We start from the raw sequence: 23,814 nt of genomic DNA, 5'->3' as shown, positions 1-23,814 counted from the left end.
ATGGCTGTACCTCTCTCAATCAGTTTAAGAGAAAAACTAAGTACTACCTAATAAACTCCATATATCCTTCCTTACTCTCTAAATGTCAATCCACGTTTTGCTATATTCAGACAATACTGTTTGTGTAGCAACTTGAATAACTGCTTATTATCCGCCATATTGCCTCCCCCGCCCCCCTTTTCATTTTCCAACTCAATTTATGCTTTGATCTCAATTAGTATTAAGTTTTACTCTTAACAGTTTTTCCCATAGTACATTGTATGTACTAGCTCTATCTAGAAATCCAACTTTATGTTTGTAACTCATCTTTTGTGTATGAACTTTTACCTGATTAAACATATGATTTGATAATGATCCGGGACAGACCGAAACGTTGTAGTCTCCTCATCTTCTGGTGTGTGGTTCAGCCTTCTGACCTGTAATGCTAATCCAGCCCGTAAACGCTGCCTAAAGAGTTGTAACAGAACCCTTGGGCACCACACTAGAAACAAATATCTATATGATATTCAAAATGTGTGACTTAACCGAACGAGAAACTGCAAATTAAGGGTCCAAAAATGTGGAACTACCTTCCCAATCACGTCAAGGCCTGCCCATCTCTCAACCAGTTTAAGAAAAAACTAAGTACAGTACTACCAAATCAAGTTGATGTAACCTATGTGCTGTTCTGTTGGAATTGCTGCTGGTAATTCAACATGTAATTATTGTATTTTTTTCCCCCATATCTTGCTCAAAGAGTTGTATGTTTAATAACTTTTGGCATAGTATATCCTAGATTTATCTAAAAATTCAACATTCTGCTTGAATGGCACATTGCATACAATAGGCATCATTCTGTTTTTGCATAATTCCTTATGTAAACTTGTTCATTTTTTTTGCACACAGCAATGTGCTGCTGCCCTATTTTATATGAAATATTACACAATGTAGACAAATAACTAACGATAAGTTCATCTAATATTCCCATCTCACAGGATGGTTAGGCATACATGGAATCAGGGCAGCAAATACCAGCCTTAATACAAACACAAATCAACTCTGAGTAAAATACTAACTATAAGTTCAAGGTACAAGCAAACACTCACAAAGAGAGGTTTTTACAGAAATTAGTTACTGATAAAGGGAAATCTTTACCTTATTTAGTTATATTACTCCCTGACTGACATTAATAATTATCCAAGTCAGAAATCTATCCTAACTAAAGGAGGTAGATTATATTAGCCTGGAGAGGGGGGGGGGATATCTGGGAGTTAAATACCTTGGAATTCCCACCTCTTTTAGGGCTCTGAGTATGGTGTAGTGGATACAAGTGCGTACCTGCCATCTTGATGGCCACGGTTTGGGTCTCCTGGTGGGTGTGTGTCTAAAGTTCTATACTTCAAAACCTGTGGTTTAAAGCAAGTCAGTGCATTAAGTATGGACACCGTGTTCTTCCATATAATAGGGCTCGATGGAAAACGTGAGTGATCCCTCACTGTCTCGTTGCCTGGAGAAGGGGGGGGGGGGGAGATATCTTGCAGTTAAATACCCCCGGAATTCCCACCTCTTTTAGGGCTCTGAGTATGGTGTAGTGGATACAAGTGCATACCTGCCATCTTGATGGGACAGGGTTCGAGTCTCCACGAAGAACCGGAGCCATCCGAGGCAGGCGACGCACCCGAAGCACGAACCACAGACACCATTTCTGTAGTGGAGGCCGAAACACCGGCACAGGCATCCTCAGGCAAAAATGTGTTTAAAGCAAGTTAGTGTATTAAGCATGGACAGCGTGTTCTCCCATATAACAGGGCTTGATGGAAAACGTGAGTGATCCCTCACTGTCTCGTTGCCTGGAGAGACCATAGCTTCTCCCCTTCCCCTTTCCTTCCCTCGTTTTTCTTTCCCTCCCTTGTTTCCTTCCCCTCCCCCTCCCATTTGTCAGTCCGACCCTCTGATCATTCTTCCCCTCCCACTGTTGGTCTCTTCCTGTCATAAAACGATTTATTTATTTATTTACAAGAAGGTACAGTTGAATTGAAATTGAAATAAGCTTATTGAGGAATTTGTGAAATTACGTAATAATGGTATTTTGACATTCATATTATCTGTTACCAACTGGCTTCCCTGAAGCAACTCCAAAGATATCTTCTATTTAAAAAGAATTGTAAAATTTGTCCTTTATCTTTGAACTTCATACAAGATAACGATTTTATGAGCACTTGAGTGGGTAAATAAACATTGATCTGATAGTCTCATGACCAATGACGTCGCTGCTCTAGGTAAACCACAAGTGGAGGACCACAAACAAAGAAGTCTAACTACAATAACCTTGAACTTCTTTGTTAGTGGTTGGACCACTCTGCTGGTAGTGTGGTGGCTCCTGCTGGTAATGTGGCTCCTGCTGGTAGTGTGGTTCCTGCTGGTAGTGTGGTGGCTCCTGCTGGTAGAGTGGCTCCTGCTGGTAGTGTGGTGGCTCCTGCTGGTAGTGTGGCTCCTGCTGGTAGTGTGGAGGCTCCTGCTGGTAGTGTGGTGGCTCATGCTGGTAGTGCGGTGGCTCCTGCTGGTAGTGTCGTGGCTCCTGCTGGTAGTGTGGCTCCTGATGGTAGTGTGGCTCCTACTGGTTGTGTGGTGGCTCCTTCTGGTTCTGTGGCTCCTGCTGGTAGTGTGGCTCTTGCTGGTAGGGTGGTGCCTCCTGCTGGTAGTGTGGTGGCTCCTGCTGGTAGTGTGGCTCCTACTGGTAGTGTGGTGGCTCCTGCTGGTAGTGTGGTTCCTGCTGGTAGTGTGGTGGCTCCTGCTGGTAGTGTGGCTCCTACTGGTAGTGTGGTGGCTCCTGCTGGTAGTGTGGTTCCTGCTGGTAGTGTGGTGGCTCCTGCTGGTAGTGTGGTGGCTCCTGCTGGTAGTGTGGTTCCTGCTGGTAAAGTGGTGGCTCCTGCTGGTAGTGTGACTCCTGCTTGTAATGTGGTGGCTCCTGCTGGTAGTGTGGTGGCTCCTGCTGGTAGTGCGGTGGCTCCTGTTGGTAGTGTGGTGGCTCCTGCTGGTAGTGTGGCTCCTGCTGGTAGTTTGGCTCCTGCTGGTAGTGTGGCTCCTGCTGGTAGTGTGGCTCCTACTGGTAGTGTGGTGGCTTCTGCTGGTTCTGTGGCTCCTGCTGGTAGTGTGGCTCCTGCTGGTAGTGTTGTGGCTTCTGGTGGTAGTGTGGCTCCTGCTGGTAGTGTGGTGGCTCCTGCTGGTAGTGTGGTTCCTGCTGGTATTGTGGTGGCTCCTGCTGGTAGTGTGGCTCCTGCTAGTAGTGTGGTGGTTCCTGGTGGTAGTGTGGTGCCTCCTGCTGGTAGTGTGGTGACTCCTGCTGGTAGTGTGGCTCCTACTGGTAGTGTGGTGGCTCCTGCTGGTAGTGTGGTTCCTGCTGGTATTGTGGTAGCTGCTGCTGGTAATGTGGTGGCTCCTGCTGGTAGTGTGGCTCCTGCTGGTAGTGTGGCTCCTGTTGGTAGTGTGGTGGCTCCTGCTGGTAGTGTGGCTCTTGCTGGTAATGTGGTGGCTCCTGCTGGTAGTGTGGTGGCTCCTGCTGGTAGTGTGGCTCTTGCTGGTAATGTGGTGGCTCCTGCTGGTAGTGTGGTGGCTTCTGCTGGTAGTGTGGCTCCTGCTGGTAGTGTGGTGGCTCCTGCTGCTAATATGGTGGCTCCTGCTGGTAGTGTTGCTCCTGCTGGTAGTGTGGGTCCTGCTGGTAGTTTGGCTCCTGCTGGTAGTGTACTAGCTCCTGCTGGTAATGTGGTGGCTTCTGCTGGTAGTGTGGCTCCTGCTGGAAGTGCGGTGGCTCCTGCTGGTATTGTGGTGGCTCCTGCTGGTAGTATGGTGGCTTCTGCTGGTAGTGTGGCTCCTGCTTGTAGTGTGGCTCCTGCTGGTAGTGTGGCTCCAACTGGTAGTGTGGTGGCTCCTGCTGGTAGTGTGGCCCATGCTGGTAGTGTGGTGCCTCCTGCTGGTAGTGTAGTGGCTCCTTCTGGTAGTGTGGCTCCTGCTGGTAGTGTGGTGGCTCCTGCTGGTAGTGTGGCTCCTGCTGGTAATGTGGTGGCTTCTGCTGGTAGTGTGGTGGCTCCTGCTGGTAGTGTGGTGGCTCCTGCTTGTAGTGTGGCTCCTGCTGGTAGTGTGGCTCCTGCTAGTAGCGTGGCTCCTTCTGCTAGTGTGGTGGCTCCTGCTGGTAGTGTGTTGGCTCTTGCTGGTAGTGTGGTGGCTCCTGCTGGTAGTGTAGCTCCTGATGGTAGTGTGGTGGCTCCTGCTTGTAGTGTGGATCCTGCTGGAAATGTGGTGGCTCCTGCTGGTAGTGGGGCTCCTGCTGGTAATGTGGTGGCTCCTGCTGGTAGTGTGGTGGCTCTTGCTGGTAGTGTGGTGGCTCCTGCTGGTAGTGTAGCTCCTGCTGGTAATGTGGTGGCTCCTGCTGGTAGTGTGGTGGACTCCTGCTAGTAGTGTGGCTCCTGCTGGTAGTGTGGCTCCTACTGGTAGTGTGATGGCTCTTGCTGGTAGTGTGGTGGCTCCTGCTGGTAGTGTGTCTCCTGCTATTAGTGTGATAGCTCCTGCTGGTAATGTGGTGGCTCCTGCTGGTAGTGTGGTGGACTTCTGCTAGTAGTGTGGCTCCTGCTAGTAGTGTGGCTCCTACTGGTAGTGTGATGGCTCTTGCTGGTAGTGTGGTGGCTCCTGCTGGTAGTGTGTCTCCTGCTATTAGTGTGATAGCTCCTGCTGGTAGTGTGGTGGATCCTGCTGGTAGTGTGGCTCCTGCTGGTAGTGTGACTCCTGCTGGTAGTGTGACTCCTACTGGTAGTGTGGCTCCTGCTGGTAGTGTGGCTCCTGCTGCTAGTTTGGCTCCAATTGGTAGTGTGATGGCTCCTGCTTGTAGTGTGGTGGCTCCTGCTGGTAGTGTGGCTGATGCTGGTAGTGTGGCTCCTGATAATAGTGTGGCTCTTGCTGGAAGTGTGGTTGCTCCTGCTGGTAGTGTGGCTCCTGCTGGTAGTGTGATGGCTCCTTCTGGTAGTGTGGTGGACCCTGCTGGTAGTGTGGCTCCTGCTGGTAGTGTGGCTCCTGCTGGTAGTGTGACTCCTAATGGTAGTGTGGCTCCTGCTGGTAGTGTGGCTCCTGCTGGTAGTGTAATTCCTGCTGGTAGTGTGCTGGCTCCTGCTGGTAATGTGGTGGCTTCTGCTGGTAGTGTGGCTCCTGCTGGTAGTGCGGTGGCTCCTGCTGGTAGTGTGGTGGCTCCTGGTGGTAGTATGTTGGCTCCTGCTGGTAGTGTGGCTCCTGCTTGTAGTGTGGCTCCTGCTGGTAGTGTGGCTCCTACTGATAGTGTAGTGGCTCCTGCTGGTAGTGTGGCCCATGCTGGTAGTATGGTGGCTCATGCTGGTAGTGTAGTGGCTCCTTCTGGTAGTTTGGCTCATGCTGGTAGTGTGGTGGGTCCTGCTGGTAGTGTGGCTCCTGCTGGTAATGTGGTGGATTCTGCTGGTAGTGTGGTGGCTCCTGCTGGTAGTGTGGCTCCTGCTAGTAGTGTGGCTTCTGCTGGTAGTGTGGTGGCTCTTGCTGGTAGTGTGGTGGCTCTTGCTGGTAGTGTGGTGGCTCCTGCTGGTAGTGTGGATCCTGCTGGTAGTGTGGTGGCTCCTGCTGGTAGTGTGGATCCTGCTGGTAATGTGATGGCTCCTGCTGGTAGTGTGGCTCCTTTTGGTAGTGTGGTGGCTCCTGCTGGTAGTGAGGTGGCTCCTGCTAGTAGTGTGGCTCCTGCTGGTAGTGTGACTCCTGCTAGTAGTGTGGCTCCTGCTGGTAGTGTGACTCCTACTGGTAGTGTGGCTCCTGCTGGTAATGTGGTACCTCCTGCTGGTAGTGTGGTGGCTCCTGCTAGTAGTGTGGCTCCTGCTGGTAGTGTGGCTCCTACTCGTAGTGTGATGGCTCTTGCTGGTAGTGTGGTTGCTCCTGCTGCTAGTGTGGCTCCTGCTAGTAGTGTGACGGCTCCTGCAGGTAGTGTGGTGGATCCTGCTGGTAGTGTGGCCCCTGCTGGTAGTGTGGCTCCTGCTGGTAGTGTGACTCCTACTGGTAGTGTTGCTCCTGCTGGTAGTGTGGCTCCTGCTGGTAGTGTGGCTCCTTCTGGTAGTGTGGCTCCTACTTGTAGTGTGGTGGCTCCTGCTGGTAGTGTGGATCATGCTGGTAGTGTGGCTCCTGCTGGTAGTGTGGCTCTTGCTGGAAGTGTGGTTGCTCCTACTGGTAGTGTGGCTCCTGATGGAAGTGTGATGGCTCCTTCTGGTAGTGTGGTGGATCCTGCTGGAAGTGTGGATCCTGCTGGTAGTGTGGCTCCTGCTGGTAGTGTGACTCCTGCTGGTAGTGTGGCTCCTGCTGGTAGTGTGACTCCTACTGGTAGTTTGGCTCCTGCTGGTAGTGTGGCTCCTGCTGGTAGTGTGGCTCCTGGTGGTAGTGTGGCTCCTGCTTGTAGTTTGGTGTCTCCTGCTGGTAGTGTGGCTCATGCTGGTAGTGTGGCTCCTGCTAGTAGTGTGGCTCTTGCTGGAAGTGTGGTTGCTCCTGCTGGTAGTGTGGCTCCTGATGGTAGTGTGATGGCTCCTTCTGGTAGTGTGGTGGATCCTGCTGGTAGTGTGGATCCTGCTGGTAGTGTGGCTCCTGTTGGAAGTGTGACTCCTACTGGTAGTGTGGCTCATGCTGGTAGTGTGGCTCCTGCTGGTAGTGTAACTCCTGCTGGTAGTGTAACTCCTGCTGGTAGTGTGGCTCCTACTGGTAGTGTGGTGGCTCCTGCTGGTAGTATAGTGGCTCCTTCTGTTAGTGTGGCTCCTGCTGGTAATGTGGTGGCTCCTGCTGGTAGTGTGGTGGCTCCTGCTAGTAGTGTGGTGGCTCCTGCTGGTAGTGTGGCCCCTGCTGGTAGTGTGCTGGCTCCTACTGGTAGTGTGGCTCCTGCTGGTAGTGTGGTAGCTCCTGCTGGTAGTGTGATGGCTCCTGCTGGTAGTGGGCCTCCTGCTGGTAGTGTGGTGGCACCTGCTGGTAGTGTAGTGGCTCCTGCTGGTAGTGTATCTCCTGCTGGTAGTGTGGCTCGTGCTGGTAGTGTGGTGGCTCCTGCTGGTAGTGTGGCTCCTGCTGGTAATGTGGTGGCTCCTGCTGGTAATGTGGCTCTTGCTGGTAGTGTGGCTCCTGCTGGTAGTGTGGTGGTTCCTGCTGGTAGTGTGGTGGCTCCTACTGGTAGTGTAGCTCCTGCTGGTAATGTGGTGGCTCCTGCTGGTAGTGTGGTGGCTTCTGCTGGTAATGTGGGGGCTCCTGCTGGAAGTGAGGTGGCTCCTGCTTGTAATGTGGCTCCTGCTGGTAGTGTGGTGGCTCCTGCTGGCAGTGTGGTGGCTCCTGCTGGTAGTGTGGCTCCTGCTGGTAATGTAGTGACTCCTGCTAGAAGTGTGGTGGCTCCTGCTGGAAGTGTGGCTCCTGCTGGTAGTGTGGTGGCTCCTGCTGGTAATGTGGTGGCTCCTGCTTGTAGTGTGGTGGCTCCTGCTGCTAGTGTGGTAGCTCCTGCTGGTAGTGTGGCTCCTGCTGGTAGTGTGGTGGCTCCTGCTGGTAGTGTGGTGGCTCCTGCTGGTAGTATGGTGGCTCCTTCCTGTAGTGTGGTGGCTCCTGCTGGTAGTGTGGCTACTGCTGGTAGTGTGGTGGCTCCTGCTGGTAGTGTGGTGGCTCCTGCTGGTAGTATGGTGGCTCCTTCCTGTAGTGTGGTGGCTCCTGCTGGTAGTGTGGCTACTGCTGGTAGTGTGGTGGCTCCAGCTGGTAGTGTGGTGGCTCCTGCTGGTAGTGTGGTGGCTAATGTTGGTAGTGTGGTGGCTAATGCTGTTAATGTTGCTCCTGCTGGTAATGTGGTGGCTCCTGCTGGTAGTGTGGCTCCTGCTCGTAGTGTGGTGGCTCCTGCTGGTAGTGTGGTGACTCTTGCTGGTAGTGTGGTCCCTGCTGGTAGTGTGGTGGCTTCTGCTGTTAGTATGGCTCCTGCTGGTAGTGTGGTGGCTCTTGCTGATAGTGTGGTGGCTCCTGCTGGTAGTGTAGCTCCTGCTGGTGAAGTGGTGTCTCCTGCTGGTAGTGTAGTGGCTCCTGCTGGTAGCGTGGCTCCTGCTGGTAGTGTGGCTCCTGCTGGTAGTGTGATGGCTCCTGCTGGTAGTGTGGTGGCTCCTGCTGGTAGTGTGGATCCTGCTGGGTGTGTGGCTCCTGCTAGTAGTGTGGCTCCTGCTGGTAATGTGGCTCTTGCTGGTAGTGTGGTGGCTCTTGCTGGTAGTGTGGCTCCTGCTGGTAGTGCGATGGCTTCTGTTGGTAGTGTGGTAGATCCTGCTGGTAGTGTGGCTCCTGCTGGTAGTGTGGCTCCTGCTGGTAGTGTGACTCCTACTGGTAGTGTGACTCCTTCTGGTAGTGTGGCTCCTGCTGGTAGTGTGGCTCCTGCTGGTAGTGTGGCTCCTATTGGTAGTGTGATGGCTCATGCTGGTAGTGTGGTGGCTCCTGCTGGTAGTGTGGCTCCTGCTGGTAGTGTGGCTCCTGCTGGTAGTGTGGCTCCTGCTGGTAGTGTGGCTCATGTTGGTAGTGTGGTGGCTCCTGCTGGTAGTGTGGCTCCTGCTGGCAGTGTGGCTCCTGCTGTTAGTGTGGCTCCTGCTGGTTGTGTGACTCCTGCTGGTAGTGTGGCTTCTGCTGGTAGTGTGGTGGCTCTTTCTGATAGTGTTGTGACTCCTGCTAATAGTGTGGCTCCAGCTGGTAGTGTGGTGGCTCCTGCTGGTAGTGTCGTGGCTCCTGCTGGTAATGTGGCTCCTGCTGGTAGTGTGGCTCCTACTGGTAGTGTGGCTCCAGCTGGTAGCAGATGGCTCCTGCTCGTAGTGTGGTGGCTCCTGCTGGTAGTGTGACTCCTGCTGGTAGTGTGGCTCCTGTATTTAGTGTGGCTCCTGCTGGTAGTGTGGCTCTTGCTGGTAGTGTGGTGGCTCTTGCTGGTAGTGTGGCTCCTGCTGGTAGTGTGATGTCTCCTGCTGGTAGTGTGGAAGATCCTGCTGGTAGTGTGACCCTGCTGGTAGTGTGGTGGCTCCTGCTGGTAGTGTGGCTCCTGCTGGTAGTGTGGCTCCTGCTGGTAGTGTGGCTCCTGGTGGTAGTGTGGCTCCTGCTTGTAGTGTGGTGTCTCCTGCTGGAAGTGTGGCTCATGCTGGTAGTGTGGCTCCTGCTAGTAGTGTGGCTCTTGCTGGAAGTGTGGTTGCTCCTGCTGGTAGTGTGGCTCCTGATGGTAGTGTGATGGCTCCTTCTGGTAGTGTGGTGGATCCTGCTGGTAGTGTGGATCCTGCTGGTAGTGTGGCTCCTGCTGGAAGTGTGACTCCTACTGGTAGTGTGGCTCATGCTGGTAGTGTGGCTCCTGCTGGTAGCGTAACTCCTGCTGGTAGTGTAACTCCTGCTGGTAGTGTGGCTCCTACTGGTAGTGTGGTGGCTCCTGCTGGTAGTGTAGTGGCTCCTTCTGTTAGTGTGGCTCCTGCTGGTAATGTGGTGGCTCCTGCTGGTAGTGTGGTGGCTCCTGCTAGTAGTGTGGTGGCTCCTGCTGGTAGTGTGGTAGCTCCTGCTGGTAGTGTGATGGCTCCTGCTGGTAGTGGGCCTCCTGCTGGTAGTGTGGTGGCACCTGCTGGTAGTGTAGTGGCTCCTGCTGGTAGTGTATCTCCTGCTGGTAGTGTGGCTCGTGCTGGTAGTGTGGTGGCTCCTGCTGGTAGTGTGGCTCCTGCTGGTAATGTGGTGGCTCCTGCTGGAAGTGTGGTGGCTCCTGCTGGTAATGTGGCTCTTGATGGTAGTGTGGCTCTTGCTGGTAGTGTGGTGGCTCCTGCTGGTAGTGTGGTGGCTCCTGCTGGTAGTGTAGCTCCTGCTGGTAATGTGGTGGCTCCTGCTGGTAGTGTGGTGGCTTCTGCTGGTAATGTGGGGGCTCCTGCTGGAAGTGAGGTGGCTCCTGCTGGTAATGTGGCTCCTGCTGGTAGTGTGGAGGCTCCTGCTGGCAGTGTGGTGGCTCCTGCTGGTAGTGTGGCTGCTGCTGGTAATGTGGTGACTCCTGCTAGAAGTGTGGTGGCTCCTGCTGGTAGTGTGGCTCCTGCTGGTAGTGTGGTGGCTCCTGCTGGTAATGTGGTGGCTCCTGCTTGTAGTGTGGTGGCTCCTGCTGCTAGTGTGGTAGCTCCTGCTGGTAGTGTGGCTCCTGCTGGTAGTGTGGTGGCTCCTGCTGGTAGTGTGGTGGCTCCTGCTGGTAGTATGGTGGCTCCTTCCTGTAGTGTGGTGGCTCCTGCTGGTAGTGTGGCTACTGCTGGTAGTGTGGTGGCTCCTGCTGGTAGTGTGGTGGCTCCTGCTGGTAGTATGGTGGCTCCTTCCTGTAGTGTGGTGGCTCCTGCTGGTAGTGAGGCTACTGCTGGTAGTGTGGTGGCTCCAGCTGGTAGTGTGGTGGCTCCTGCTCGTAATGTGGTGGCTCCTGCTGGTAGTGTGGCTCCTGCTAGTAGTGTGGGATTTCATGCTGGTAGTGTGGTGGCTCCTGCTCGTAGTGTGGTGGCTCCTGCTGGTAGTGTGGTGACTCTTGCTGGTAGTGTGGTCCCTGCTGGTAGTGTGGTGGCTTCTGCTGTTAGTATGGCTCCAGCTGGTAGTGTGGTGGCTCTTGCTGATAGTGTGGTGGCTCCTGCTGGTAGTGTAGCTCCTGCTGGTGGAGTGGTGACTCCTGCTGGTAGTGTAGTGGCTCCTGCTGGTAGCGTGGCTCCTGCTGGTAGTGTGGCTTCTGCTGGTAGTGTGATGGCTCCTGCTGGTAGTGTGGTGGCTCCTGCTGGTAGTGTGGCTCCTGCTGGGTGTGTGGCTCCTGCTAGTAGTGTGGCTCCTGCTGGTAATGTGGCTCTTGCTGGTAGTGTGGTGGCTCTTGCTGGTAGTGTGGCTCCTGCTGGTAGTGCGATGGCTTCTGCTGGTAGTGTGGTAGATCCTGCTGGTAGTGTGGCTCCTGATGGTAGTGTGGCTCCTGCTGGTAGTGTGACTCCTACTGGTAGTGTGACTCCTACTGGTAGTGTGGCTCCTTCTGGTAGTGTGGCTCCTATTGGTAGTGTGATGGCTCATGCTGGTAGTGTGGTGGCTCCTGCTGGTAGTGTGGCTCCTGCTGGTAGTTTGGCTCCTGCTGGTAGTGTGGCTCATGTTGGTAGTGTGGTGGCTCCTGCTGGTAGTGTGGCTCCTGCTGGTAGTGTGGCTGCTGCTGTTAGTGTGGCTCCTGCTGGTAGTGTGACTCCTGCTGGTAGTGTGGCTTCTGCTGGTAGTGTGGTGGCTCTTTCTGATAGTGTGGTGGCTCCTGCTAATAGTGTGGCTCCTGCTGGTAGTGTGGTGGCTCCTGCTGGTAGTGTAGTGGCTCCTGCTGGTAATGTGGCTCCTGCTGGTAGTGTGGCTCCTACTGGTAGTGTGGCTCCAGCTGGTAGCGGATGGCTCCTGCTCGTAGTGTGGTGGCTCCTGCTGGTAGTGTGACTCCTGCTGGTAGTGTGGCTCCTGCATTTAGTGTGGCTCCTGCTGGTAGTGTGGCTCTTGCTGGTAGTGTGGTGGCTCTTGCTGGTAGTGTGGCTCCTGCTGGTAGTGTGATGTCTCCTGCTGGTAGTGTGGAAGATCCTGCTGGTTGTGTGACCCTGCTGGTAGTGTGGTGGCTCCTGCTGGTAGTGTGGCTCCTGCTGGTAATGTGGTGGCTCCTGCTGGTAGTGTGGTGGCTCCTGCTGGTAGTGTGGCTCCTGATGGTAGAGTGGTGGTTTCTGCTGGTAATGTGGTGGCTCCTGATGGTAGTGTGGTGGCTCCTGCTGATAGTGTGGATCCTGCTGGTAGTGTGGTACCTCTTGCTGCTAATATGGTGGCTCCTGCTGGTAGTGTGGCTCCTGCTGGTAGTGTGGCTCCTGCTGGTAGTTTGGCTCCTGCTGGTAGTGTGCTGGCTCCTGCTGGTAATGTGGTGGCTTCTGCAGGTAGTGTGGCTCCTGCTGGTAGTGCGGTGGCTCCTGCTGGTATTGTGGTGGCTCCTGCTGGTAGTATGGTGGCTTCTGCTGGTAGTGTGGCTCCTGCTTGTAGTGTGGCTCCTGCTGGTAGTGTCGCTCCTACTGGTAGTGTGGTGGCTCCTGCTGGTAGTGTGGCCCATGCTCGTAGTGTGGTGGCTCCTGCTGGTAATGTAGTGGCTTTTTCTGGTAGTGTGGCTCCTGCTGGTAGTGTGGTGGCTTCTGCTGGTAGTGTGGCTCCTGCTGGTAATGTGGTGGCTTCTGCTGGTAGTGTGGTGGCTCCTAGTGACTCCTACTGGTAGTGTGGCTCCTGCTGGTAGTGTGGCTCCTGCTGGTAGTGTGGCTCCTGCTGGAAGTGTGGCTTCTATTGGTAGTGTGATGGCTCATGCTGGTAGTGTGGTGGCTCCTGCTGGTAGTGTGGCTCCTGCTGGTAGTGTGGCTCCTGCTGGTAGTGTGGCTCATGTTGGTAGTGTGGTGGCTCCTGCTAGTAGTGTGGCTCCTGCTGGTAGTGTGGATCCTGCTGTTAGTGTGACTCCTACTGGTAGTGTGAGGGCTCCTGCTGGTAGTGTGGTGGATCCTGCTGGTAGTGTGGCTCATGCTGGTAGTGTGACTCCTCCTGGTAGTGTGGTGGCTCCTGCTGGTAGTGTAGTGGCTCCTGCTGGTAATGTGGCTCCTGCTGGTAGTGTGGCTCCTGCTGGTAGTGTGGTGGCTCCTGCTGGTAGTGTGGCTCCTGCTGGGTGTGTGGCTCCTGCTAGTAGTGTGGCTCCTGCTGGTAATGTGGCTCTTGCTGGTAGTGTGGTGGCTCTTGCTGGTAGTGTGGCTCCTGCTGGTAGTGCGATGGCTTCTGCTGGTAGTGTGGTAGATCCTGCTGGTAGTGTGGCTCCTGATGGTAGTGTGGCTCCTGCTGGTAGTGTGACTCCTACTGGTAGTGTGACTCCTACTGGTAGTGTGGCTCCTGCTGGTAGTGTGGCTCCTATTGGTAGTGTGATGGCTCATGCTGGTAGTGTGGTGGCTCCTGCTGGTAGTGTGGCTCCTGCTGGTAGTGTGGCTCCTGCTGGTAGAGTGGCTCATGTTGGTAGTGTGGTGGCTCCTGCTGGTAGTGTGGCTCCTGCTGGTAGTGTGGCTGCTGCTGTTAGTGTGGCTCCTGCTGGTAGTGTGACTCCTGCTGGTAGTGTGGCTTCTGCTGGTAGTGTGGTGGCTCTTTCTGATAGTGTGGTGGCTCCTGCTAATAGTGTGGCTCCTGCTGGTAGTGTGGTGGCTCCTGCTGGTAGTGTAGTGGCTCCTGCTGGTAATGTGGCTCCTGCTGGTAGTGTGGCTCCTACTGGTAGTGTGGCTCCAGCTGGTAGCGGATGGCTCCTGCTCGTAGTGTGGTGGCTCCTGCTGGTAGTGTGACTCCTGCTGGTAGTGTGGCTCCTGCATTTAGTGTGGCTCCTGCTGGTAGTGTGGCTCTTGCTGGTAGTGTGGTGGCTCTTGCTGGTAGTGTGGCTCCTGCTGGTAGTGTGATGTCTCCTGCTGGTAGTGTGGAAGATCCTGCTGGTTGTGTGACCCTGCTGGTAGTGTGGTGGCTCCTGCTGGTAGTGTGGCTCCTGCTGGTAATGTGGTGGCTCCTGCTGGTAGTGTGGTGGCTCCTGCTGGTAGTGTGGCTCCTGATGGTAGAGTGGTGGTTTCTGCTGGTAATGTGGTGGCTCCTGATGGTAGTGTGGTGGCTCCTGCTGGTAGTGTGGATCCTGCTGGTAGTGTGGTACCTCTTGCTGCTAATATGGTGGCTCCTGCTGGTAGTGTGGCTCCTGCTGGTAGTGTGGCTCCTGCTGGTAGTTTGGCTCCTGCTGGTAGTGTGCTGGCTCCTGCTGGTAATGTGGTGGCTTCTGCAGGTAGTGTGGCTCCTGCTGGTAGTGCGGTGGCTCCTGCTGGTATTGTGGTGGCTCCTGCTGGTAGTATGGTGGCTTCTGCTGGTAGTGTGGCTCCTGCTTGTAGTGTGGCTCCTGCTGGTAGTGTCGCTCCTACTGGTAGTGTGGTGGCTCCTGCTGGTAGTGTGGCCCATGCTCGTAGTGTGGTGGCTCCTGCTGGTAGTGTAGTGGTTTTTTTCTGGTAGTGTGGCTCCTGCTGGTAGTGTGGTGGCTCCTGTTGGTAGTAAGTCTCCTGTTGGTAATGTGGTGGCTTCTGCTGGTAGTGTGGTGGCTTTTTCTGGTAGTGTGGCTCCTGCTGGTAGTGTGGTGGCTTCTGCTGGTAGTGTGGCTCCTGCTGGTAATGTGGTGGCTTCTGCTGGTAGTGTGGTGGCTCCTACTGGTAGTGTGACTCCTACTGGTAGTGTGGCTCCTGCTGGTAGTGTGGCTCCTGCTGGTAGTGTGGCTCCTGCTGGAAGTGTGGCTTCTATTGGTAGTGTGATGGCTCATGCTGGTAGTGTGGTGGCTCCTGCTGGTAGTGTGGCTCCTGCTGGTAGTGTGGCTCCTGCTGGTAGTGTGGCTCATGTTGGTAGTGTGGTGGCTCCTGCTAGTAGTGTGGCTCCTGCTGGTAGTGTGGATCCTGCTGTTAGTGTGACTCCTACTGGTAGTGTGAGGGCTCCTGCTGGTAGTGTGGTGGATCCTGCTGGTAGTGTGGCTCATGCTGGTAGTGTGACTCCTCCTGGTAGTGTGGTGGCTCCTGCTGGTAGTGTAGTGGCTCCTGCTGGTAATGTGGCTCCTGCTGGTAGTGTGGCTCCTGCTGGTAGTGTGGTGGCTCCTGCTGGTAGTGTAGTGGCTCCTGCTGGTAATGTGGCTCCTGCTGGTAGTGTGGCTCCTACTGGTAGTGTGGCTCCTGCTGGTAGCGGATGGCTCCTGCTGGTAGTGTGGTGGCTCCTGCTAGTAGTGTGGCTTCTGCTGGTAGTGTGGCTCCTGCTTTTAGTGTGGCTCCTGCTGGTAGTGTGGCTCTTGCTGGTAGTGTGGTGGCTCTTGCTGGTAGTGTGGCTCCTGCTGGTAGTGTGATGGCTCCTGCTGGTGGTGTGGTAGATCCTGCTGGTAGTGTGGCTCCTGCTGGTAGTGTGGTGGCTCCTGCTGGTAGTGTGGCTCCTGCTGGTAATGTGGTGGCTCCTGCTGGTAGTGTGGTGGCTCCTGCTGGTAGTGTGGCTCCTGATGGTAGTGTGGTGGCTTCTGCTGGTAATGTGGTGGCTCCTGATGGTAGTGTGGTGGCTCCTGCTGGTCTCCTGCTGGTAGTGTGGTGGCTCCTGCTGCTAATATGGTGGCTCCTGCTGGTAGTGTGGCTCCTGCTGGTTGTGTGGCTCCTGCTGGTAGTTTGGCTCCTGCTGGTAGTGTGCTGGCTCCTGCTGGTAATGTGGTGGCTTCTGCTGGTAGTGTGGCTCCTGCTGGTAGTGCGGTGGCTCCTGCTGGTATTGTGGTGGCTCCTGCTGGTAGTATGGTGGCTTCTGCAGGTAGTGTGGCTCCTGCTTGTAGTGTGGCTCCTGCTATTAGTGTGGCTCCTACTGGTAGTGTGGTGGCTCCTGCTGGTAGTGTGGCCCATGCTCGTAGTGTGGTGGCTCCTGCTGGTAGTGTAGTGGTTTTTTTCTGGTAGTGTGGCTCCTGCTGGTAGTGTGGTGGCTCCTGTTGGTAGTAAGTCTCCTGTTGGTAATGTGGTGGCTTCTGCTGGTAGTGTGGTGGCTCCTGCTGGTAGTGTGGTGGCTCCTGCTTGTAGTATGGCTCCTGCTGGTTGTGTGGCTCCTGCTAGTAGTGTTGCTCATGCTGGTAGTGTGGTGGCTCATGCTGGTAGTGTGGTGGCTCTTGCTGGTAGTGTGGTGGCTCCTGCTGGTAGTGTAGCTCCTGCTGGTAGTGTGGTGGCTCCTGCTGGTAGTATGGATCCTGCTGGTAATGTGGTGGCTCCTGCTGGTAGTGTGGCTCCTGCTGGTAACGTGGTGGCTCCTGCTGGTAGTGTGGTGGCTCCTGCTTGTAGTGTGGCTCCTGCTGGTAGTGTGGCTCCTGCTAGTAGTGTGGCTCCTGCTGCTAGTGTGCTGGCTCTTGCTGGTAATGTGGTGGCTCCTGCTGGTAGTGTGGTGGACTCCTGCTAGTAGTGTGGCTCCTGCTGGTAGTGTGGCTCCTGCTGGTAGTGTGGCTCCTGCTGGTAGTGTGGCTCCTGCTGGTAGTGTGACACCTACTGGTAGTGTGGCTCCTGCTGGTAGTGTGGTTCCTGCTGGTAGTGTGGCTCCAATTGGTAGTGTGATGGCTCATGCTGGTAGTGTGGTGGCTCCTGCTGGTAGTGTGGCTCCTGCTGGTAGTGTGGCTCCTGCTGGTAGTGTGGCTCATGTTGGTAGTGTGGTGGCTCCTGCTAGTAGTGTGGCTCCTGCTGGTAGTGTGGATCCTGCTGTTAGTGTGACTCCTACTGGTAGTGTGAGGGCTCCTGCTGGTAGTGTGGTGGATCCTGCTGGTAGTGTGGCTCATGCTGGTAGTGTGACTCCTCCTGGTAGTGTGGTGGCTCCTGCTGGTAGTGTAGTGGCTCCTGCTGGTAATGTGGCTCCTGCTGGTAGTGTGGCTCCTGCTGGTAGTGTGGTGGCTCCTGCTGGTAGTGTAGTGGCTCCTGCTGGTAATGTGGCTCCTGCTGGTAGTGTGGCTCCTACTGGTAGTGTGGCTCCTGCTGGTAGCGGATGGCTCCTGCTGGTAGTGTGGTGGCTCCTGCTAGTAGTGTGGCTTCTGCTGGTAGTGTGGCTCCTGCTTTTAGTGTGGCTCCTGCTGGTAGTGTGGCTCTTGCTGGTAGTGTGGTGGCTCTTGCTGGTAGTGTGGCTCCTGCTGGTAGTGTGATGGCTCCTGCTGGTGGTGTGGTAGATCCTGCTGGTAGTGTGGCTCCTGCTGTTAGTGTGGTGGCTCCTGCTGGTAGTGTGGCTCCTGCTGGTAATGTGGTGGCTCCTGCTGGTAGTGTGGTGGCTCCTGCTGGTAGTGTGGCTCCTGATGGTAGTGTGGTGGCTTCTGCTGGTAATGTGGTGGCTCCTGATGGTAGTGTGGTGGCTCCTGCTGGTCTCCTGCTGGTAGTGTGGTGGCTCCTGCTGCTAATATGGTGGCTCCTGCTGGTAGTGTGGCTCCTGCTGGTTGTGTGGCTCCTGCTGGTAGTTTGGCTCCTGCTGGTAGTGTGCTGGCTCCTGCTGGTAATGTGGTGGCTTCTGCTGGTAGTGTGGCTCCTGCTGGTAGTGCGGTGGCTCCTGCTGGTATTGTGGTGGCTCCTGCTGGTAGTATGGTGGCTTCTGCAGGTAGTGTGGCTCCTGCTTGTAGTGTGGCTCCTGCTATTAGTGTGGCTCCTACTGGTAGTGTGGTGGCTCCTGCTGGTAGTGTGGCCCATGCTCGTAGTGTGGTGGCTCCTGCTGGTAGTGTAGTGGTTTTTTCTGGTAGTGTGGCTCCTGCTGGTAGTGTGGTGGCTCCTGTTGGTAGTAAGTCTCCTGTTGGTAATGTGGTGGCTTCTGCTGGTAGTGTGGTGGCTCCTGCTGGTAGTGTGGTGGCTCCTGCTTGTAGTATGGCTCCTGCTGGTTGTGTGGCTCCTGCTAGTAGTGTTGCTCATGCTGGTAGTGTGGTGGCTCATGCTGGTAGTGTGGTGGCTCTTGCTGGTAGTGTGGTGGCTCCTGCTGGTAGTGTAGCTCCTGCTGGTAGTGTGGTGGCTCCTGCTGGTAGTATGGATCCTGCTGGTAATGTGGTGGCTCCTGCTGGTAGTGTGGCTCCTGCTGGTAACGTGGTGGCTCCTGCTGGTAGTGTGGTGGCTCCTGCTTGTAGTGTGGCTCCTGCTGGTAGTGTGGCTCCTGCTAGTAGTGTGGCTCCTGCTGCTAGTGTGCTGGCTCTTGCTGGTAATGTGGTGGCTCCTGCTGGTAGTGTGGTGGACTCCTGCTAGTAGTGTGGCTCCTGCTGGTAGTGTGGCTCCTGCTATTAGTGTCACGGCTCCTGCTGGTAGTGTGGTGGATCCTGCTGGTAGTGTGGCTCCTGCTGGTAGTGTGGCTCCTGCTGGTAGTGTGGCTCCTGCTGGTAGTGTGACACCTACTGGTAGTGTGGCTCCTGCTGGTAGTGTGGTTCCTGCTGGTAGTGTGGCTCCAATTGGTAGTGTGATGGCTCCTTCTGGTAGTGTGGTGGATCCTGCTGGTAGTGTGGCTCCTGCTGGTAGTGTGGCTCCTGCTGGTAGTGTGACTCCTAATCGTAGTGTGGCTCCTGCTGGTAGTGTGGCTCTTGCTGGTAGTGTAACTCCTGCTGGTAGTGTGGCTCCTGCTGGTAGTGTGGCTCCTGCTGGGAGTTTGGCTCCGGCTGGTAGTGTGCTGGCTCCTGCTGGTAATGTGGTGGCTTCTGCTGGTAGTGTTGTGGCTCCTGCTGGTAGTGTGGTGGCTCCTGCTTGTAGTGTTGTTCCTGCTGGTAGTGTGGCTCCTGCTAGTAGTGTGGTGGCTCCTGCTATAGTGTGGTGGCTCTTGCTGGTAGTGTGGTGGCTCCTGCTGGTTGTGTGGCTCATGCTGGTAGTGTGGTGGCTTATTAGGCAAATCAGGCCATGCATAGTAGGCCGAGTACGACGTTCTGGCTACTAGGGTCGACATATATATATATATATATATATATATATATATATATATATATATATATATATATATATATATATATATATATATATATATATATATATATGTCGTACCTAGTAGCCAGAACTCACTTCTCAGCCTACTATTCAAGGCCCGATTTGCCTAATAAGCCAAGTTTTCCTGAATTAATATATTTACTATAATTTTTTTCTTATGAAATGATAAAGCAACCCTTTTCTCTATGTATGAGGTCAATTTTTTTTTATTGGAGTTAAAATTAACGTAGATATATGACCGAACCTAACCAACCCTACCTAACCTAACCTAACCTATATTTATAGGTAAGGTTAGGTTAGGTAGCCAAAAAAGCTAGGTTAGGTTAGGTTAGGTAGGTTAGGTAGACGAAAAAACATTAATTCATGAAAACTTGGCTTATTAGGCAAATCGGGCCTTGAATAGTAGGCTGAGAAGTGCGTTCTGGCTATTAGGTACGACATATATATATATATATATATATATATATATATATATATATATATATATATATATATATATATATATATATATATATATATATATATATATATATGTCGTACCTAGTAGCCAGAACGCACTTCTCAGCCTACTATGCAAGGCCCGATTTGCCTAATAAGCCAAGTTTTCATGAATTAATGTTTTTTCGACTACTTAACCTTCCTAACCTAACCTAACCTAACTTTTTCGGCTACCTAACCTAACCTAACCTATAAAGATAGGTTAGGTTAGGTTAGGTAGGGTTGGTTAGGTTCGGTCATATATCTACGTTAATTTTAACTCCAATAAAAAAAATTGACCTCATTCATAATGAAATGGGTAGCTTTATCATTTCATAAGAAAAAAAATAGAGAAAATATATTAATTCAGGAAAACTTGGCTTATTATGCAAATCGGGCCTTGCATAGTAGGCTGAAAAGTGCGTTCTGGCTACTAGTTACGACATATATATATATATATATATATATATATATAAATATATATATATATATATATATATATATATATATATATATATATATATATATATATATATATATATATATATGACCAAAAAAGTAAGATTAATAATTCTAACACGAATTTTCTCGATCTTTCGTACGTTTCTTTTCACTGTTGGTGGTAATTCAAAAATCAATTCTCCAAAATTCATTTTTATTTCTAGTCTGACGCAACACTTGAGTGCGTTTCGTAAAACTTATTACATTTTCAAAGACTTTAGTTTACACATACACAACTGAATAGAACTTACACATCTTCGATTTGTTTATATCTACATTTGAGTGAGGTGGATGGGGTGAGGTGGTATTAATAGGGTATTAAATTCCTAAACACAAGACAGAACACGAAACAATGGGTATTGAATGGAAGTGATTGTAGAAAGCTTATTCGTCCATATTTCTTGATGCTTCTATATTGGAGCGGAGTCTTGAGGTGGGTAGAATATAGTTGTGCATTAATTGGCTGTTGATTGCTGGTGTTGACTTCTTGATGTGTAGTGCCTCGCAGATGTCAAGCCACCTGCTATCGCTGTATCTATCGATGATTTCTGTGTTGTTTACTAGGATTTCTCTGGCCATGGTTTGGTTGTGGGAAGAGGCTATATGTTCCTTAATGGAGCCCTGTTGCTTATGCATCGTTAAACGCCTAGAAAGAGATGTTGTTGTCTTGCCTATATACTTGGTTTTTTGGAGCTTACAGTCCCCAAGAGGGCATTTGAAGGCATAGACGACGTTGGTCTCTTTTAAAGCGTTGGTCTCTTTTCCACAGCACATAAAACAGAGGAAAGGGTCCTGAAAGATATTGTTAATAGAAACGTTATCCCTACAGACAAAAATCAGAGGATACAACTGACGATTTACTATAAAACCAGAAAAACGGCCAGCCTACTCATGAGAAACTCTCCAGACACACAGCAGAACGCTTTAAAAGAGACCAACGTCGTCTATGCCTTCAAATGCCCTCTTGGGGACTGTAAGCTCCAAAAAACCCAATATATAGGCAAGACAACAACATCTCTTTCTAGGCGTTTAACGATGCATAAGCAACAAGGCTCCATTAAGGAACATATAATCTCTTCCCACAACCAAACCATCGCCAGAGAAATCCTAGTAAACAACACAGAAATCATCGATTGATACAGTGATAGCAGGCGGCTTGACGTCTGCGAGGCTCTACACATCAAGAAGTCAACACTAGCAATCAACAACCAATTAATGCACAACTATATTCTACCCACCTCAAGACTCCGCTCCAATACAGAAGCATCAAGAAATATGGACCAATAGGCTTTCTACAAATCACTTCCATTCAATACCCATTGTTTCGTGTTCTGTCTTGTGTTTAGGAATTTAATACCCCTATTAATATTACCTCAACCCATCCACCTCACTCAAATGTAGATATAACAAATCGAAGATGTGTAAGTTCTATTCAGTTGTGTATGTGTAAGCTAAAGTCTTTGAAAATGTAATAAGTTTTACGAATCGCGCTCAAGTGTCGCGTCAGACTAGAAATAAAAATGAATTTTGGAGAATTGATTTTTGAATTACCACCAACAGTGAAAAGAAATGTACGAAAGATCGAGAAAATTCGTGTTAGAATTATTAATCTTACTTTTTCGGTCATATTTAATAATATATGTCTACAGGAAAGACTGCTACCAATATATATATATATATATATATATATATATATATATATATATATATATATATATATATATATATATATATATATATATATATATATATATATATATATATGTGTGCGAACAAGCCTGAATGGTCCCCAGGACTATATGCGACTGAAAACTCAAAATATATATGTGTGTGTGTGTGGGTGTACTCACCTAGTTGTGCTTTCGGTGGTTGAGCTCTGGCTCTTTGTCCCGTATGTATGTATGTATTCATAATAATAATATGTACGGTATATATATATATATATATATATATATATTATATGCTGGGGGAGCCGGTCGGCCGAGCGGACAGCACGCTGGATTTGTGATCCTGTGGTCCTGGGTTCGATCCCAGGCGCCGGCGAGAAACAATGGGCAGAGTTTCTTTCACCCTATGCCCCTGTTACCTAGCAGTAAAATAGGTACCTGGGTGTTAGTCAGCTGTCACGGGCTGCTTCCTGGGGGTGGAGGCCTGGTCGAGGACCGGGCCGCGGGAACACTAAAGCCCCGAAATCTTCTCAAGATAACCTCAAGATAACTGCCTGAAACGCTGTGCGTACTAGTCGCTTTACTAGATAGTTCTTATAAAAATAGCATTTTTTGGTTATTCTCTATTCTGCTCCAACAGGCTGTTGCTTGTACCAGCCGGCAGCCCATGCATTGCAGGTCTTCCAGCTAATAGATGGTGGCCACCAAACTGCTATCATCTATTTGAAGAAAATCATACGGTTTCTACTTGGTAATTATTATTTATTTTTATTTTTTTGTATAAACTAACATGAAATTTATAATAATAATATAAATTTATTTGCAAGAAGGTACAATGGGTTGGTGAGATTACTTAAAATTGGTATTTTTACATTCATTCAAACCCACTAACAGGCATAGTGTTTTGGGTTAGTCCTTACCCAATAACTACAACATAAGTTGACAGAGGCTAGTACACTGTCAAGGATGTATGTCTTAAGTACTAATATTGGGGAAGTTAGTAGTACAAGATACAATTTGAGTTTGAAGCGCAAGGTAGAAAACTATGAGGATGAAATTAGGTACTTTTTTATTTAACTTTTGAACAGGGCATGGGTTGGACAATATTTTAATTCTTCAGGGAGTGAGTTCCAAAGACTAGTGGGCCTTTTTACTTGCATGGAGTATTTGCACACATTTAGTCTGACGCTGGTGGATATCAAAGAGTATATATTTCTATTTATATAATATCTATTTCTGGTGTGGTGCTTATGGGTTGTATAAGATCTATCAAGGAAAACTTTCAGATCAAGGTTAGCATTTAGGAACAAGGTTATGTACATGTATTTAGCACATGAGAATGTGTGGATTGAGTGTATGTTTAGCATGTTAAAGGAATAAAATAGAGGGGCTGTGTATGTTGTGTGAAGAGGGATTTTAATTTAGTTGTGACAGCAGATTTTTGCTGAGTGATGATAGGCTTTAGGTAATTTGCAGTTGTTGAACCCCATGCACTGATACCGTATGTAAGATAGGAGCCTGACGGCTGAGTGGACCTCACTCGAGGTTCATTGTCCCTAGGGTCATGGTTCAAAACCCCCGGTTGAGGTAGAAACAAATGGGCAGTTTCTTTTGCCCTGATGCATCTGTTCACCTAACAGTAAATAAGTACCTGGGAGTTAGACAGCTGCTATGGGCTGCTTCCAAGGGATGTGTGTGTGTGTGTGAAAATTAGGATTAAGGACTTGCCTGAAATGCTATGCATGCTAGTGGCTGTACAAGAATGTAAGAACTCTTGTATATATAAATAAATATATAAAATGTTAAAAAAATATTAATTTTTAATTAATAATGGATAGATAAGTGTATAGTATAATGGGAGGAGAGCAGAGTGGGGAACATAATATCTGATTTTATAAATTTTACCAACCATTTTTGAGACCTTTTTGGCTATGTGCTGTATGTGGGTGCTGAAGTTCAGTGTCTTATCTATGTATGAGCAAAATAACTGCCCCTCATTTGTATTGGTAATGTTAACATTGTCTATTTAAGGGGGGCATATTCTGGTTAAATAAAAGTTGTTCAATTTGCTTATAAATTTATGTATGAAATGGGTATAGAAAGGGCTGCAACTGGTCCAAGTTTCACCATCACACCCTAAACAGAAAAGGAGAAAAAAAATACACAACGTATTATGCAACGAATGTTCAACATTCTCAAATAATCTCAGGGAACACATGTGTCAACTAAAATGTCTACTGTGTGCTGTAGAAGCACAAACTCTTGTAATAATTGTAATATGTATGTGCAATATATGTAAATATGTATGTGTATATATATATGTAATTTTTTTTTTCTTTTTTTTTTTGTCAATTTTTTTTTCGTTTGTTATCAAGGGATTTGCATGAAACTTGCACACCTTGCTCAATGGATGCCTATCTGCAAGGGTGCCAATTATGAACGAAATCTGTCAAAGTCAAGCTCAGCTACAGGTGGCCGAACTTGGATCTTTATTTTACTCAGGAAAGTAATTTACAACTTCAAAGTACTTCAGAGCTTTCATTTATTAATAAATTTACATGCAAATTACACATTCTATGTAGAGTTTGTGCTTCTACAACGTTTAGTAGACATTTTAGTCCAAAGTCCATTTGTTGATTTTATAAAAATTT

At 50.5% G+C, this 23,814-nt stretch overlaps 1 protein-coding gene across 1 annotated transcript in view; it reads left to right on the top strand.

Annotated features, from left to right (window-relative positions):
* Nucleotides 1–6,551: 6,551 nt before the first annotated feature.
* LOC138358653 (cuticle protein 16.5-like) overlaps nt 6,552–23,814 on the top strand; it is a 22,163-nt gene continuing 4,900 nt past the window's right edge. The window contains exons 1-2 of the mRNA XM_069316719.1: nt 6,552–6,789; nt 7,375–7,893. Of these exons, the coding sequence (XP_069172820.1) occupies nt 6,552–6,789; nt 7,375–7,893 (757 nt within the window). The remainder of the gene's footprint in view (nt 6,790–7,374; nt 7,894–23,814) is intronic.

The sequence above is a fragment of the Procambarus clarkii genome, chromosome 85, assembly GCF_040958095.1.
Source record: "Procambarus clarkii isolate CNS0578487 chromosome 85, FALCON_Pclarkii_2.0, whole genome shotgun sequence".
Lineage (NCBI taxonomy): Eukaryota > Metazoa > Arthropoda > Malacostraca > Decapoda > Cambaridae > Procambarus > Procambarus clarkii.
Note: the sequence above shows the minus strand (reverse complement) of the source record. Positions and strands in the feature narration are given on the sequence as shown.